General features: G+C 37.4%; 1 protein-coding gene across 5 annotated transcripts in view; it reads right to left on the bottom strand.

Annotated features, from left to right (window-relative positions):
• COL11A1 (collagen type XI alpha 1 chain) overlaps positions 1–18,594 on the bottom strand; it is a 272,785-nt gene that overhangs the window by 125,091 nt on the left and 129,100 nt on the right. For all 5 annotated transcript variants that reach the window (XM_081948969.1, XM_081948972.1, XM_081948971.1 and 2 more), the window contains 8 exons: positions 16,697–16,750; positions 16,543–16,587; positions 13,076–13,129; positions 12,938–12,982; positions 12,480–12,533; positions 11,552–11,596; positions 6,904–6,957; positions 2,803–2,847 (listed from right to left, as the gene is read on the bottom strand). In XM_081948969.1, coding sequence (XP_081805095.1) covers positions 2,803–2,847; positions 6,904–6,957; positions 11,552–11,596; positions 12,480–12,533; positions 12,938–12,982; positions 13,076–13,129; positions 16,543–16,587; positions 16,697–16,750 — 396 coding nt within the window. The remainder of the gene's footprint in view (positions 1–2,802; positions 2,848–6,903; positions 6,958–11,551; positions 11,597–12,479; positions 12,534–12,937; positions 12,983–13,075; positions 13,130–16,542; positions 16,588–16,696; positions 16,751–18,594) is intronic.

The following is an 18,594-nucleotide window of genomic DNA, read 5'->3' as shown; positions in this document are numbered from 1 at the left end:
AGGGACGGAGGGTGTTACAGAAGAACACTTAGAATTTTGGATAGTCGATGCTGGGTGGAAAAACAACATTGGATGAAAAGGAAGAATTATGGAATTAAAGGAACCATCTGTACTCTGCTGAACCAATACAGTAATGATACTGTGCTGCATTATTTCTAGTTAGATGACAGATGTTCCTCACCATGGTTTTAATCTACTAATCTGTGAAAACATTATATTTCAAACCTGTTGGTGCATATGCTTGTGAATACAGTGGAACCTTGGTACTCAACTGCTTTGAAACTCATCAAATTTGGTACTCAGTGCATTTTGATGTAAAAATTTTGTTTCAGTACTCATTGTTTATTTAGTTCTTAATGCACAAGCTAGAACTTATCAGTGGCAGCTGCCTTATGAACAGTGACGTGTGGTGAGGTTTATGGCTGATCAGGCACTGATGTCATCAAATGATAATCATGAAGGGAGGACTGTGACAACTTTGATCTTTGCAAGCGTGCAAGCAAAATACCCCAGGATCACGATGGCGGGGACAGCAACTCCTTCCACTGCGCTGCGGAGAAGAGCCATGCTGTGCAGGAGGCTCCACAGTTCTAGCCTCAGATCAGCGTGAGCTGCGGTCCCCTTCATGTTGGCTCAGGAAGGAGGTGAATGGGACCGCATGTGCAGGAGACTCCTCAGCACTAGCCTCAGATCAGTGCGAGCCACGGTCCCCTTCATGTTGGCTCAGGAAGGAGGGGAATGGGACCACATGTGCAGGAGGCTCCTCAGTGCTAGCCGTAGATCAGCTCGAGCCATGGTCCCATTCCCCTCCTTCCTGAGCCAACATGAAGGGGACCTCAGCTCGCGCTGATCTGAGGCTAGCGCTGAGGAGCCTCCTGCACACGCAGTCCCATTCACCTCCTTCCTGAGTCAACATGAAGGGGACCGTGGCTCGTGCTGATCTGAGGCTAGTGCTGAGGAACCTCCTGCACAACGTGGCTCTTCTCCACAGTGCAGCGGAAGGAGTTGCTGTCTTTGCCACCGTGATCCTGGGGTATTTTGCTTGCACGCTTGCAAAGATCAAAGTTGTCACAGTCCTCCCTTTTTTAGAAGCTTTTTTAAGCCTCACCTCTGCACTCGCCTTTTCCCTCTTACATTTTTTTGTCTTTTCATGATGAGAGCGGTGAGGCTCTGCCTCCCCTGCCTCCCCTGACTGCCCATCACTGCTTGTGACTCACTACATTATTCCTTAGGGGAAAGATCTGTTTGATACTCATCATTTTTGGCACCCATTGCACTGCTCAGAACCAATTAAGGATGAATACCGAGGCACCACAGTAGTTCAATACATGTTCAGACTTCTATCTACAGTACCATACCCAGCTCAGCTAGCAGTATCAATTTTGAAACCAGTCTGCTGGATTTTAACCATCTGTAAATGTGACATGTACTTTGACAATATAACCTGGCCAACATAAAGTTGCTGAGTAGTAATTTAAAGTTGACTTCATTTGAAATAATAAAAATTTACTTCATTGAAAGTAATTTAAAATGGAAAAACAAATGGGATTCTCGCTGAGAACAGAATGAAAAATCATTCCTATTTTTAAATTTTATTATTTTACTTAATTTATTTGCTGCCTGTGTTTTTTGTCTATCGGCCGCGGGCCCCTCCTGCAGCCAAATTAGATGAGGAGGTGGCATGGGAGTCAGGGCCAGCATCAAGGCAACCTGAGGGGGGAAGAGGGAATGGAGCTGTTAGAGATAGAGACAGAGGCAGAGCCTGGGCCATCCATCAGCCCTCAGATGGAGAGTCAACAGCCTCCAGGTCTGGAGGTGGCTGATGAGGAAGAGGAGAAACAGTTGGGTCCAGTGCCTGACGCACGGATGTGCAGAAGGCAGAGGAGAGGAGAGCAGTAGAAATGTATGGGCCAAACCTTGGGATGGATGAGCCACCGCTGTTAGCAAAGCCCGACTTGGGCATAAAAGGCAGGGGGCAAAGACAAATAGGTGTGGCAGACAACTATTCATCTCCCTGCCAGACAGACTTGTTAGCCTGCTGTGTGTGTGTGTGTGTGTGTGTGTGTGTGTGTGTGTGTGTGTGAGAGAGAGAGAGAGAGAGAGAGAGAGAGAGAGAGAGAGAGAGAGAGAGAGAGAGAGAGAGAGAGAGAGAGAGAGAGAGAGAGAGAGAGAGAGAGAGAGACATTTTGCCTGGGCTGCTGGCACTCCTAATAAATGAATCATTGATTTAACTACAGAGGGTTTATCATGTTTGGGAGCTGGGTCAGAACAGCCCATTTCATATCAAAATGACTCTGGGCAGATTTAGTGACTAATTTATTGAGAATTTACAGAGTTATTTCCTTATTTATTGAGTTTATTGAAGGAAGCATTGGGGAAACAATGTTGTTCTAATCTAGAGAACGGTATAAACAGTATGAAATTATTACCATCATCTATGGCCAATAACCAAAACTGTGCAGGAAATATTCTCTTTTCCCCACAATCTTTATGCTGAAATTCTCCTTTTATCTTTAAATAGAGAATATCTCGTTGATGAATTTATTTATCACTTTTTTTTGTTAACCACTCACAGACAGTACAAAAGAATTGCATGGGAAAAATTAAATAAATATTTTTCAGTAGAAGAAAAAAAGTTTGTGAAAAGTTAGATTCCAGTCACGATAATTTCTAGTGGTCTAAGATATCAATCACATCTTATTTAACATAGTTCCACACCTGTCACTCTTTTTCTAATTGCACACTCACTCACTCATTTGCACACAGTTTTTACAGCAAAATAAAAATAAAGTATAAACATACCGTGTCACCTTTGTCTCCAGTTTGCCCTTCTTTGCCTGGATGGCCCTATTAACAAAATATATTTAGGGAAGGAGAAACACTCAGTAGGCAAATATCATATAAATGGATTTATTCCTATTCTCAAATAATTTTTTGTGTATTTTCGTTATTTTAAAAACACAATACAAATTGGAAATATCCTCTTACAGAAACTTGGCATCTATAATCTGATTAAGGATAGATAAATTCTACTAAACTTCTACTAATGATTATTTTCAGGATCGTCTAAGAAGGATTCACAGTCTAAAACCGATATAGGTTTAGAGTGAACAGTGTGAAGCAATGAAATCATTGAGGTCTGGGGACAATCTGATAGATAATGGCTATTGTTTTTATCACCTGTTGCTTCTGCTGAGTACATCCCTAGACTCTGGCCTCAAAAATGACATCACTGAATAAATATCAGAAGAATCCATTTGATTCATTGGGTCAAAGCAAATTACTTTTAATAGCCTCCAACTGAGTCCATCTATCAGGGTTTCAATGGGAGACACAACCATACAATTGAAGTTCTATTCCCTGTTCAACAGGGATTGATTGCATGTGCATAGCATAGCATAACATAACGAACAGGCTTCAATCATATATCTTGATTTTTGCCTTGCTTCACAACCTCTTTTAAACTTATCTAAGCTAGGGAACCATTTCTACTGATTGGAATAATACATTCTCTATGTAAGTTACTTAAAATGAAAAATTACTTAATTTAAACTACCCTGAATTTGGGGAGAAGGCAAAATTAGCTTTTAAAATAGGAACTCTATGGTATCATATATAAGAGAACATAAGGTTATTTAGAAACAAGTTGTTTAGTTGTCTTTCCTGCCAAATGTTTAGTCTGTAACCAGATAACATGGCAAAAATTATTTCCTACTCGCATTCTTCTTTTAATATATAGGAAAATGGGAAATACAGAATGAAATACACCTTGTTGCAAACATTTTTCACCCTTTCATTTATTTGTTTGTTACATATGGGCTGGGAAGTCTGCTGTAGGGCTTCCTCTGAAAATAAATTATTAGTTGTCACTAGGAAAAAAGAAAATTGAATGGAGGTGGAGGGAAGCAGATTTCGGTGAATATCATATTTCCCATAATATATAATGTTCGATTATAAACAAATTAGAATCATAAAATAATTTAGAATAATAACTGGCATAATCCAGCTCTATACGGACACCAGCATACCATGAGGCTGTTCTTACCACATTAATAACACTAGCATCTAGAGATTGCCTTCAAAAGTATAAATTAGTATTGACAATATATCAAGCCAACAAAGATGCTCTTTTATTTTAGATCCAAATGTTTTTAAAGGTAATGGAAAAGCAAGTAAAGCACTGGAAGTATTTCTCCATTTGATGTATTTTCTGTGGAAGATAGGAATTGATTATTTTTATCTGTCACCAAACATTACACTAAACTACACCATTAAAGTTATGGAACAATAAGATGAAAGAAAACAGTAATAGAAATATTTTACTGCCAGTGCAAATCAATAGCCTGAAGACTTTCCCACTGGGTTAAATCCACATGCAAGTTAAGAGTATAATAAATCTTCAGCTTTGATGTCCATCTCCAAAATGTAAGAATAAATAGTAGATTCAGCATGTGATTTAGGTTGTAATCTTACATAGTTACTTAGAAACAGAGTTTAAATTAGATTTTCTTTTGAGTAAAAATGTACTACTATACTAGAGTTGCATCATCTTACTTATTCCATTTTGCTCTGTTCTTTTAATACTTACTTTGGGGGGAAATTTCATTTCTGTTTGCTCTTAAAAATCCAGTTTATAACTCAACTCTATCCTCTATTCTGATCTCTTTCTGTTTATAAGTGCAATAATAAAAGGATTGCTACAGTGGTAATATATACGTCACTCCTATTCTCAGTTACCTAGAAGTAAATCTCACTGAATTCAGTGGGATTTATTTCCAAGAGATCAGAGTATGATTGCACTGTACCCTTTATTATCTTCAGAGAGATCCAGAAAGTCTAGCTGACAGGCTGAGAATCAATAAAAAGAATTTTCAACACGTTGAGACTAAAATAACCTGGGGAAAGTAATGATAGCAGAACTGGCACAAATTCTATATTATGTTGACGCAGAAGCATATATTAAATCAGGGCTGATTTAACACAGATGTGCTACTCCTCAGATGTGTTAAACTCCTATCAAGCCATCAGCACAGATATTGTAATCGATATGAGTTGTAGGCTAGCATGTCTGATGGCATATATTTAAGCACAGAACCTAAACTTTTGTTCCTCTTCTCTTCCTTTGTAATTATGAGAGAGTTGGGGGTGGGAGAACCTTTTCTGCTTGTATATCAGACTCTCATGCACTGTAATATCTTTAAATTATTGCAGAAATAAAGGTATTCTCAAATAAATATAGTAAGTTCTGTCAGAGGGCCCGGGGAACCCTGAGCAGGATGGAGCCCATTAAATGGCTCATGTGATCGGCTGTCGCTGAGGCGGGAGATGGGTGGGTGGGTGATTTTATTACATTAATTTATTTGATTTTTATTAGCTTTACTGTTTTTAGGTGTGATTTTTATATTCTGTAAGATGCCTTGAGTTGCCCTGGGTGAATAGACAGCAATATAAATTTAATAATAAATATATAAAAATAAACTGTAACAAATTGGTTTTATCTGTGTATCTACTTCCTTTTGCAAGATGCCTAATCAAGCAGAGTAAAGTTGAAGATAGCAGTTAATATAGCCCAGTAGTCCTATGTGAAGCCAAAGAGAGATTGAATAATCTATGTTGCTTATCTGAGGAGGTTTGTGTGCATACGTTTACTTCTCTTTTGTTATGTTCTCATCATAGGCTAAGTAAATAATCAGAGGAGCTGGTAGTACAAAGTTTGTCAAGTGTCCCCAATAATATATCAATTTTTTTTAAAAAAAACTGGTTGGATCATAGTCTAAACCATAATGGATTAACTTGCAACTGCCATGCAGTGAACCTGACCACTATATTAATTGGTCTAATACAAGCAGCTCTTTCTGTTCTACTTCATGTATGCAAATCATTAGATTCACTATTAAACTTTGGAATTTTGAGTATCTTGACTTCACAAATTATGCATTATCCCCATTTGACTACAGTGAGAGGTAAAGAGAATACTGAAAAAAAATGGTTATCCACTGTAGAGGACAATTGCTATTATTTGTATCATTACATCATCAGCTGAATGAAAATAATAAAGTGGCATATGTCTATGGAGATTCTCAGTTATCAAGGTCATTGGTGCCCCAAAGGTGCTTTTTTAAAAGGCAACTGGACTTTGCTTTTCCTTGAAGACATTTTGCTTCTCAACCAAGAAGCTTCTTCAGACAACATATTATGTGGTATATATCATTTGTGCTGTGGAATTGCCCAACTAACACAAATTACAAAATCTACTTCACAGCACAATGAGATTATGATGCGAGGGATATCATCATGGCTTTTATTGGATCCCTGGATCTAAATAATCATTATTATCCATCAGATGGCTTCAATGCAAACCCAAACTTTGGTTTGGTAAACACATTTCTATTTATGTGATAACCATCTAGTTTTTAATAAAGATGATCTAGCTCATAAAAGCAGAATAATTTTGTTGTTTCATTTTGAAATTATTTTTTTACTGTTGGAATGAGAAGTACCACAATGATTAGAACTATGAGTTCAACCTTACCTCAGAATCAATGAAACTTTTTTACCGGTAGAGCAGTTTATTTCATTTTAAAAATAGTTTTCTCCTAAAACTTCTATCATGTTAATTTCCAGTATTGTATATCTGTCAGGTACACAGGTCAGGCAACTAAATGCATTTTTAAAAATTTCAGTGCCAGTGCAATTTCTCATCTGCCATTTCCATGACCTTTTAAAAAAATAAATAAAGGCTTAGATGAGAAATGTGGATCAGGTTGAAATAATGAAACTGGATAAGCTTTATATGCTCTGCTTCAAGCTATTGATGTGCAACTTCCTTGTTGAAATGCATGAGCATAGCACTGCAAAATGATTTTTTTAACCCAAAATATAAAAATGGACTAAATCACTTACAGAAGGACCATCAGTACCAGGAAGTCCTGCCAGACCAGGTTTGCCCTGAGGTCCCTGGAGACAGAAATGAAAAAAAGATTTTTGAAAAACCTAAGATAAGGTAAACTGGCATGCTGCCAGTGTTTGCAAGTCAATGATTATTCTTGAATCAAAATCAAAACTCAATCAAGAAGAAGAAATGAAGTAGCACTTCAATGTTTGAAGGCTAGTTAAAGCATTTTGAAGTTGGCATCCAGCTGAAAGATTGGGAATGCGTCATTTGGATGGGATGGTCTGAATTTAATATTGTGGCATGATTTTTTTTTCAAAATCACTTTCACATTTCTTTTATCAGTTACATATATGCACCCCATTATTATTTTTTATCAGAGTATATTGAATAAATATTGAAAATGTGGCAAATTTTAACACTCAGGAGTAGGAATGAATGGTGAGACTCTCAAATAAATTGGCATGAATATCTGGAAATAACATTCATTTCTTCCATTTTTAGACGAATAAAATGAATGGTTTTTTGGTTTTTTTTTGCATTTATCAACATTTAAATGTTCCCAAGCTATTATGTTTTGTTACAGTAACATTCATAGGTGGGTACTGTCATTAAAAAAAATATCACAAGTATAAGCACAATTATGAAATGATGGGATAAAACAATCTCAAAAAGAAAGAAAGAAAGAAAGAAAGAAAGAAAGAAAGACAGACAGACAGACAGACAGACAGACAGACAGACAGACAGACAGACAGACAGACAGACAGACATGGGGACATAGCTTGAATGAGACTTAAAAGAATTGTTTTAATTGATGTGATTTTGTCATGTGGTTGCAGGGAAAGATTGAGCTACTTTAAAAGTTTGCAAACTAATATTATATTTGAATCCCTATACACTCTGATGAAACTTTATTTGAATCAAATCTATCTTTTCCTAATCAGATCTATTGTCATGTGTTTGGAACAAGAAGCTTTGGCCTAGCTTGAAACTGACTTTGTTGTTGTGTCAGTCAAAGTAGCATTTTGTTAGCATTCATACTTTGTTACTTGAGAGCTGGAGCTTGCAAAATGGAAATGAGGAGCCTGGGGCCAAACATGACCATAATGTAAACACAGGCCAGGTGCACAAGACCAGCTGAAGGAAGGGAGGAAGAGAGAGATAGGAAGAGAGAGAGGAGATTGCAACAGTGGTGGGTTTCAAAAATTTTTTAGAACCTCTTCTGTAGGTGCGGCCTGCTTTGTGGGAGTGGCTTGCCAGCCATGTGCCTGGGTGGGAGTGGCTTGCCAGCCATGTGCCTGGGTGGGAGTGGCTTGCCAGCCATGTGACCGAGTGGGAGTGGCTTGGCGCTTAGCAACCAAAATGTTGGCTCAGAAACTCTGGCATTTGAAGCACGCAAGTCTTAAAGCTGTCAAGTTTGCACCTCTAACCCTTTAGAAAAAAAACCCAGGGGTGTTCAAACTTGACAGCTTTAAGACTTGTGGACTTCAACTCCTAGAATTCCTCCTCCCTGCTCTTCATCTTGATGATGTGCGGATGGGGGGGGGGGAAGCTGGAACCAGTTCTAAACAGCACTGTAGATTTGTGGAACCTCTTCTATAGAAGAGGTTAGAACTGGCAGGAACCCACCCCTGGATTGCAAGTACTCTATTACAAAAAGGGTAGAAGAAAGAAGTTCAGGGTTTAAACTTTAGGACACAAATAGATGGAGAAGTAGTTTCTCAGCCTTTGTAGAAGTTCTGTTTCATCAGCACAAAGGTTGCTTGTATTTATCTACTCAAGCCCCAGAGTCCTCTAACATCAATTGGAGTCAGACAGTGCCAGGGCAAACTTTGATAATAGTTGCAAGGGAATGGTGAATAGATACTGCAGGAGATTCTGTATTATGTGTTTAAAAGAATGTCTTCACATGTGTTGCTATCAAAGTATTCTCAAAACTCTAACACAATCTTTCTAATTTCATAAGATTTTTTTTCTTCTTTCGGGTAAAAGTCACTAGCAGAAGATAAGCCAATCTATGGTTACTAACAAGCAGGATATATTTTATTTTCATTATCTTCATTAGCATGTCTTTCAGTATGTAATGGTGTGTGGGAATGACCTTGGGAGAGAGGTGGGGTTGATGCTGCCTTTAATCAAGTAAGAGAGGGACACAGCCTGCAGTTGCATGATGGACAGCAAAAGAAACTCAGAAAGACAGCCCCCTTAACTTCTAAGGCTATTTTTTAAAAAGGTGAGAAATATGTACTATCAGACTTCCAAGATTCTATTAATGTAGACTTGGGATAAAGCAGAATTAGTTCATCTGGTTGTGTTTTCTGTCTGGTCTGCCTGTAAAAGATGACAAAGTATCATGATCACTACTGTGCTTTTGTTCAGCTTATGGGTTTCCAAGATATTTTGGCTACCATGAAGTTGTCTAATTCAGCAGGGTACTTTTTATGTCCTCATGCATGTGAGAAAATGCATCTTGTAAACATGTTACTTTTTAGGAATGAAATCAGAGGTGGGTTGCTCCCGGTTCGGCCTGGATTGGATGAACCAGTAGTAGTGGCTCCGCCCACCTGCCCGGATGCTTCTGCGCACAGGCAGAATTGTAGCACACGCGCGCAAGCAAACCATTCAGTGGTGGGTTCCGAATCCCGTTCCAACGGGTATGGTTGGAACGGGCCCGGCGGCATCCACATGGATCTGTGCAGTGCATGTGCACACACGCACAGTGCGTGCATGCATCTTGGTGCCTCTGTGATGCTCCAGCTGCTCAGCAGAGCACAGGCTCTGTATGTATCATGCGCATGCGCGGAAGCGCAGAAGCGCAGAAGCCTTAAAGACCAGTAAGGAGTTTGGGTGGGCAGGTGGCCCTCTGGAGCACCGTACTGGAATGGTATCCAGTGCTCCGGGCTGGCTCCGGTATGCCCGTACTGGGGTGTACTATCTGCAACCCACCACTGGAACCATTAGTAAAAAAATTAGAAACCCACCAGTGAATGAAATGAATTTAAATGAAACCATTTAAACATGAATTCAGAGATTAACAGAATGTATCTAGTGTTGATCACAGTATGGATCAAAAATATGAATTCATTGTCATAACTGGCTTGGTATGAGGTCTTATTGATGCAGTACGGTCCCTTCTATTGCAACTTCATTTCATTTCTGTCATAGAGAAGATATCTCATATGTGGAGGCTTTTTCTGAGATATGGACATTTGATTTCTAGAGTTCTATTTCAACAAAGAATCTCCAAAGGTAAAGAAGACACCCTACAACGCTTAATGATCTACCCCTGACAACCACAGAGAATGAAGATGAAGAGCAAAATCTTCATCTGCATCACCACTTAGAATGCTTGGTTAAAGATGATTGACCAAAGAACCCGAAGAATGGGAGAGGAAGGAAAAGAAATAAGCTGCAATTGATATAATGGAAAATTAGCCCACACAGAAACTATCTTGATGTTGACTATGGAGATTCTCAGTCATCCAGGTCATGGTTTTCCCAAAAGTGCTTTTTCCCAAAAAACTTGTTTTTTCCCCTGAAGATGTTTCACTTCTCATCCAAGAAGCTTCTTCAGCTCTGAATTTTGATGTTGCTCAGTGCAGATTAATAATACCTTATGGAAAGGCATCTGAGAGTATTTCCCTTAGAATATGAATATCCTGGGGCCAGGGAAGTCTGCCAGAATCTACATCTCTGCCTCATCTTCATGAAACTGATAGGAGCCAAGGGCCATTTCAAACATTCCATGTATGTACCTCATCTCTATGAGAAATAGATGTGCTTAGAAATGCTTCTCATAACAGCGCAAAGACCTTATAAGGACAAGTTCTAACTGACATAAAGAATCCAAAGAAATAGACTGATTTTTAATAGCGAGCAAAGGAGCTTGAACTTTCCTGCTTAAACTGGCTTCACTCTTCCTTCACTATAAAAGGAAATTATATTCCAAGGGCCTATTGTAATTAGTTTATTCTTTGACATAAGGCTGAGTTTTAATTGCTATTTTGACTTCAAGTGTCATTGACTCCACTTCAAGTGGCACTGATTCCATTAGACATTGATTCTAGAAAAAAAAAGACATTATGGTGTACAGAACCACAGAGACAAACTTGGTGGAGACAACAGTTTTTTTAAAAAAAAACATGCTTGAGGCTTAGGAAACAAAGAAAGCATGACAAATAAGCTGAGACGGACTTGACCCTAATTCACTGGAGTCTAATAGGAAAAGAAAGGAAAACTCAAGTCAGTAGATCATGATTATATATTATATCCAGAATATCAATCAAATAGAGCCATAGCCAAACTTGTGGGATGTGCCTCCTAACTTGGCCTACCTCAAAGAGTTTACATGCAGGTGGCAAAGCTGAAGAAGTGGAAATTAGCACTTTCAAACATAGAAAATAGTGCTTATTCTGATATTGTAAATTCAAGGTAGTAAAAAACAGGATAATGTAAAAAATATGTATTCTGCTACCAAGTTGCAGATTTTTCTCCTCATAGAGTATATGTGAATGAGGTTAGTGGTCATAAGAAAAGTATCAGTATGTCCAAAGAAACTGGACTGGTAGCTGAAATTTATTTTAGGGAAATAATATCAGACCACATCTTAAGAAAGCACAGATTTTGCCGTTGATTATTCAGCAAAGGAATATTCCTTACTTTTTCACCTGGAACGCCAATTGGACCTTGTGGACCTGGGAGCCCCTGTAGAAAACATGAAAAACACATCATAAGAACACTAAACACTCACAGAACTACTTTCTCTAGAGTTGTATCATTAAAAAGAATTCTTTCCTCAGGAACTCCTTTTTAATGAAACACAATTAAGAGAGAAAACAAGGTAATCGTAAGAATTTCACACTGACAGTTCTGCTGGCAACGGGGTTGTCATATGATCCATGATGAAACTCTCTTATGCTATTGCTATCCTTGTTGGTACCAAACCAGTCATCTCTCCCCCCCCCCCCTCAAAAAAAAACCCTAATTATATTTGGAAGATTTGTGAAAAGGCAATTTAAATATTTATTCCTTTTTATACCAGGAACATTTTTAAGATAAGAAATGAAGTAAGGGCATATGGAACTGGGAAAATGCATATTTGTCTGACCTAAGCATAGTACACAAAATTCTCTGCTACAATGTCCTACCTGTTGACGATGACTTCAACTTCAACCTCAATAATACATGGGCAAACAATAGATACAAACTCGAGGTAAATCGCTCCAAACTCGATTGCAGCAATATGACTTCAGCAACAGAGTGGTCAACGCCTGAAATGCTCTACCTGACTCCGTTGTTACATCCTCTAATCCCCACAGCTTCAACCTCAAACTGTCTACTCTGGACCTCACCCCATTCCTAAGAGGTCCGTAAAAGGGGTGTGCATAAGCACACCAGCGTGCCTAACGTCTCTGTCCTACTGTCCCCATTTATTTATACTCATTTCCTTTGTTCATGTCCATGTTTATACTTATACCTGTTAACTTGTACGTGTTTGACAAACTAAATAAATAAAATATTCAACCTTTTCATGTTTGACTCTCCTGAATGTTTTCTTAATGGCAAAAGCTGTCAAACAAGGGCTTACCTGTGGACCTGGGATACCTTGCTGCCCATGGGGTCCTGGTTCCCCTTGTGGACCCTGTTTCATAACAAATGTACAGGAGAATATTAATCTCTTCGTTATTCCACATCATAACTTGAAAAATACAGAGTTTACAGACAAGGTGGAGGAATTACATATTGATTTCTCATCCAGACATTTTTTGTTCCATGGAGACTTCAAATCATAATTGGCAGTATAGATCGATTAATCTGTGTCCTCTTTAGCACCCCAACTGGTGTGTGGGTAGATAGACAGAAGACTCATACTAAAGATAAAATGCAGTTTTTACCCACAATATCTGAGGAACATACAAATAGATTTAAAGCACTGAAGACATGAATAGGGGAATTATCAACTTGAAGGTGGTTATTTTGGATTTCTTTGGGGGGAAAATGTATTTGCCTCAGCTACCCAAAAAGAAAAGAATTGAATCTACATACCAGGTTTCCTTTTGGGCCTGGTGGTCCATCAACACCTGGGATTCCCTACATAAAAAAACCAATAAAAACTAATATAGGTCACCACCACGTTCAAAGGAAATTTCAAAATCTCAAGGTATTTCTTTTTGAACTACATACAGGTTGTCCTGGTAGTCCTGGAGTTCCTCTGGGCCCCAATAACCCTCGTGGACCCTATGACGAAAAATGTTGCTTAGGGTTAGTTTTTTGGTTCACAGAATACATTTTTTTAATGCAACTGAAAGACCTCCGGCAACCCCCCCCCCCAAAAAAATGGCAAAGGTTAAAGAGCTCTGTAACTAATTATTATCAATCACTGAAACAAATAATTCAGTCTGCCTCTTCTTCCTGTTTTGCACAATGGAAAAAAGAGTAGTACATAAATGGATTTAAGGCATTTTTCTTTTCCTATGTGCCTTGACAAGGTGCAAATTGCTGAGACAAATATTCTCAAAAACTGGTCTTTGGATCACTGACAATCTACATCACTTCACTACATTCATAAGCCAGAGATCTTCCACTGCTGTAGCCATGTATACAGACAGCCCCAATTTCAAATCCACAAAAACCAGCTGATTTTAAAGAAATAATCAATGACTAAAAGCTGGTCCATTGAAGTCTACAAGTGATAATACTATTACTGTGTTTCCCACTAAATAAGACCCAACTGGAAAATAAGCCCTAGCATGATTTTTCAGGATGCTTGTAATATAAGCCCTGCCCCCAAAATAAACCCCAGTTAAGATCGTCATCCAGATAGACACATTTAGTATCGTATTTCCTAAAAAATAAGATCCATCCAGAAAATAAGCCCTAATGCATCTTTTGGAGCAAAAATTACTATAAGACCCAGTCTTCTTTTCGGGAAAATATGGTACCTACGTGAGAAATTTGACAACATTGAGTAGATCTTGAGTGAGGCTACCTATTGTAAATCTGTACATATGCTATGCTAAGTGGAATTTTGATCTCATGTAGACATATCAGCAAGAATGCATAAGGAACACAATGATTGATTAGCCCAAAACACACATCCTGTTAGAAAGAAATGGGATTTTATTGATGTGAAGCTCTCATCCCACCTGCTTATTACTAAGACATTTCTTCTATAAAACATTCTTGGTTAGCAAATTATGTAAAATAATTAATGAGATAAGAGAATATTGTTTTTGGAGTACAAGTAGTCCTTGACTCATAACCAAAATTGAGTCCAAAATGTGTTAAGTGAGGCATTTGTTAAGTGAGTTTTGCCCCATTTTGGAACATTTCTTGCCACAGTTGTTAAGGGAATCACTGCAGTTGATAAATAAGTAAGTAAGGAACACAGTTATTAAGTGAATCTGGGTTCCCCATTGATTTTTCTTATCAGTCACAAAAGTTGATCCCATGACCTTGGGACACAGTAACGATCATAAGTATGAACCTGTTGCCAAACATCTGCATTTTGATCACATGACCATGGGGATGCTACAAAGTTTGTGAGCATGAAAAATGGTCATAAGTCAATTTTTTCAACGGTGTTGTAACTTTGAACAGTCACTAAATGAACTGTTGTAAGTTCAGACTATCGTTGTAAGACTATCTGTATTTCTTTGTACAAAACTGAGTTTAAAATGGCCTTTTAAAATGAGCAGGAAGGCATACACGAATAAAATACAACCACGATCCTGATCTTAATATGCCAAACAATATGAACATTAAAATTCTTAAAGATAAAAATGTGAGGGAGCCGATTTTTACCTGGGTGCTCCACACGTCTACTAAAAGTTTATTTAGTTGTCCACTAGCTTAAATGAACTGGAATGTTGCCCACCTCCCATTAGGAATTTTATTTTGTTTACCCTTTTAACTTAAAAAGAAATAATATCAACAAATGAACATAAGTATACAATGTCCAAAATAGACCATCTTGTGAAGAAAAAAATGAGGTAATCAACTAAAGAAAAGAATGCAATTTTAGTCTAGCAAAAATATATCTAACAAAATCAAAAGGATCTTTGTTAGTTTTCTGAATACACAACTGATCCCTAATAATAATAAAAACTTTTGCAGCCCAGCTATCCTAGTCAGAGCATATATTGGAAAGAATCAAAGGAGCTCCGCTAATCCAAGAAATCCAGCCTATATTGTCATTACTTATTCTCAGTCCTTAAACAGGATTATATAAATGAATGGGTTCCAAATATGGCTTCTTTAACAGAAATCTTCCAATTATTTATTTTGGAACAACAGTAACATATTCCTCTTTTAGATACATGTATTTATAACTATGGAAGCCCATTTTGTTCAGTGATTAAAGACACTGGACTAGAAATCAGTGACTTTGAGCCAGGCCCTCTCTCTCAGCCTAGGAAGGAGGCAAGAGCAAACCACTTCCAAAGGAAACTGCATGGATTTGTCCATATCAGGAGTCAAGACTGACTCAAAGGAATAAATATACATTTACAATTATATATAGCAATGTGCTTTCAGAGCTTCAAAAAAAAGTATATAGTTTAAACTGAAAATTAAGGGATGTCTCTTCAAATTCCAAAGATGCTATTTTGAGAGCAATTTGAAAAGCCACTAATTGCTGATCTTTTTTCTCAAATCAAGGTCACCTAAACTTTGAAGCTCTGAACATTTTTTTCCTATTCCCAACATAAAGACACGGATGGTGTGAGTTCCCTTTCCTAATCCATTTTGAGGATTCTGGGATCAATAGAAAGGTACCATACAAATTACTCACTTTCATCCAGAATCATTTTTTTTTAATTTTAAAAAAGGACAGCATAGGGACAGCATATACCTACATACAAAGTCCCTACATACATAATAACTTTAGAACCAAGAGGGAAAATAATTTCTACTACCCGTGGGTCCCTGAAAATAAGACAGGGTCTTATTTTTTTTAACACCCCCCCCCCAAAAAAGCACCTGGCCTTATTTTCAGGGAGGTCTTACTATTTTTGAAGTGCGGGAGGCGGTGAGCATGGTCACCTCATGGCTGCTGCTGTGTTGCAATATTTTCAGGGAGGGATTATTTTTGGGGAGGGATTATTTTAGTGCATGCACTCAAAAGTCCAATTGGACTTATTATCCGGGGAGGTCCTATTTTGGGGAAAACATGGTGTTTGTTGCATACATGTATTATTCCACAAATTAAAAATTAATCCAGAATATGCCATGTACGTGATGAAGTAGTTTTCTTTTCTGACAGCCAATACATACTAAAAGATCAACATGAATTCTGTATTTATTCATGTAAGATGGATCCATAAATTGTAGCAGTGATAAAATTCTCTAAGCGGGACTTATGGTGAAATTCACTAAAATTAAATAAGCAAGTGGAAGAAAAATGGCCATGGCTGTTCATAAATAAAAAAATAAATAAGAAATGGAAATTGCATTAGTTTACTTCAATGACGAATAAAGAACTAAGAACTCTTTATGAACAAATCAGACATATTAGCTGAATTTGTCCCCTAATTATATTTGATTCCAAAATGATGCCCTGGATGAACTATAGTATATATATTTTTTCAGAGACAAATAGATTCACAACAAAAGCAATCAGAATTATTAAACAAAGAGAAAGCTTTGCTTACAGATTCACCTGGAAGGCCTCTTGGTCCAACTTCACCATCTTCTCCCTTATTTCAAGAAAGACAACGTTGAAAGGGGTTAAGTGTGAAAGAAATACTTTTTTTAAACTTTTATTTTGCAAATGAAAAAAAAGAAGGAACACTATGAATGACATACTCTCATTCCATCTTCCCCAGGAGCACCAGGAGGCCCTTGTGGTCCACGATCTCCCTGAAGAAAAAGCATGATAAAATCACATTTTGGGGAAGAGATAAAAATGTATGCTGATGCATGTGTTTGAGCTTTATGCTGGCATGTCAGGACATGGCTCCACTAAAAAGGCACAGATCTCTACATTTTATATCACACTGCAAACACTTCTATTGAAGGCTGGATTCAAAGTATTGGCCACAATCCAACACAAAAGTAAAATATGTAAATCCATTGAAATGAAAAGGCTGAAACACACCTAATCCTACCCTAAGTAGCGGACAATATTTATTCATTCTCTTACATACAAAACACAATTCTAAAAGTGCTGCATAGCTTTCCACATTTGCCAACCCTGCTTATTGGATGTTTAGAAATAAGAACAAAGTTTCTATGGAGCCAAAATAGTTTAGCATTCTTGAGAAAATCAGAGTAACTTTATACCTATATGTTCAGCACTTACTGACAACAACAGTAAACATACAATACTTTTCAAAAGAATCTGCAAATCACGGATTAAAGCATCAAACCAAATCACAATTTAATGTACTTCTAGTTTACTCATTCTCTTCTTTCTCTGGGGCACCTATGATGCACAGTTGGAAAATGTTTGAATCCATGTTTTTTTAACCACAGTTTACTATATCATCCAGCTGCAGAAACTATGGTTAATCACTTCCACGGAAAGTTAAGTATTGAATTAACAGGGGAAGAAATATTTTGGAAAACTCCAGGCAGTGGTAAAGGAGAAGAAAAAGCAAGACCCATAAGCCCAAATTCACTGTGATTCATCCTCAATGCTTTTGTCTGGTATTGAAACATGGTTATTAATTTCTAATTTAATGCTGAAATATTAAGCACAGTTCCTTCTGGAGGATGACAGTTGTGTTCCCTAGGTAGCGTCTGAATGCAAATCAAAAGCTTTTGGATCTTTGAGGTTTGGAATAAAAAACTCTCTCTCTCTCTCTCTCTCTCTCTCTCTCTCTCTCTCTCTCTCCCTCCCTCCCTCCCTCCCTCCCTCCCTATCTACCTATCTACACACACACACACACACACACACACACACACACACATTCTATACAAACGTACACTGCATACACGCACAATAAATAATCTAAATGCATTTCAAATTTGCAATCCATACCTAACCTCTCATAAAAGCTTGATCATTTGAAATTTCAAATTGCAAAGGCTGGTTTTCCCTAAGTTAATTTTCCATTTTTGAAATGTATTGTAACTTGTGTGTATAGGAAGTTTCTAATATTGATACGGCTGTTTCCAGATGCAGAAAAAAAAACTGTCAAGAAATTAGTATCAAATGTGATGTTAAATATGCAAGGAACATATTGATATAACAGGCAGTCATTTACCTAGCCCTGGCAAATATATTCTCATATACTCTCAGGATCATAAGAGAAGTGGAAGAAGTTAACAAACAATGAGTGAGAATAGTCACAATCTCACTTTACTTCTTATTTGTAGGGAACATTGAATAATTGGATCTTTAGGCAGTCAGAACTAGTAGGAAAAAATATGTGCTTCCTAGACTAATGTACAAATTAAAATTATGTTTTGGCTCAGCAACATTTCAAACTACTTAAAAAACATACATTTGCAACCTATATAGCTAGATTTTAAAAAAATGTCAATGCTTATTTTGTGCAAAAATTTCAATATATTTATGTAATTTTTCTTACAGATTTTTTAAAAATTGTATAATAATATGCAAACACACTGTTCCCAAATTGTGAATGAACACATGTATAAAAACATCATGAACAAAAATAGAGTGAAAAATAGAATTCTTTCTTATATACATTTTTGTATGCAAAATGTTTATCAACATTTTTCACTGATAAAAGAAT

The sequence above is a fragment of the Natrix helvetica genome, assembly GCF_964273705.1.
Source record: "Natrix helvetica genome assembly, chromosome: 3".
Classification (NCBI taxonomy): Eukaryota; Metazoa; Chordata; class Lepidosauria; order Squamata; family Natricidae; genus Natrix; species Natrix helvetica.
The sequence above is the reverse complement of the archived record's forward strand: the minus strand, read 5'-3'. Positions and strand labels throughout refer to the sequence as shown.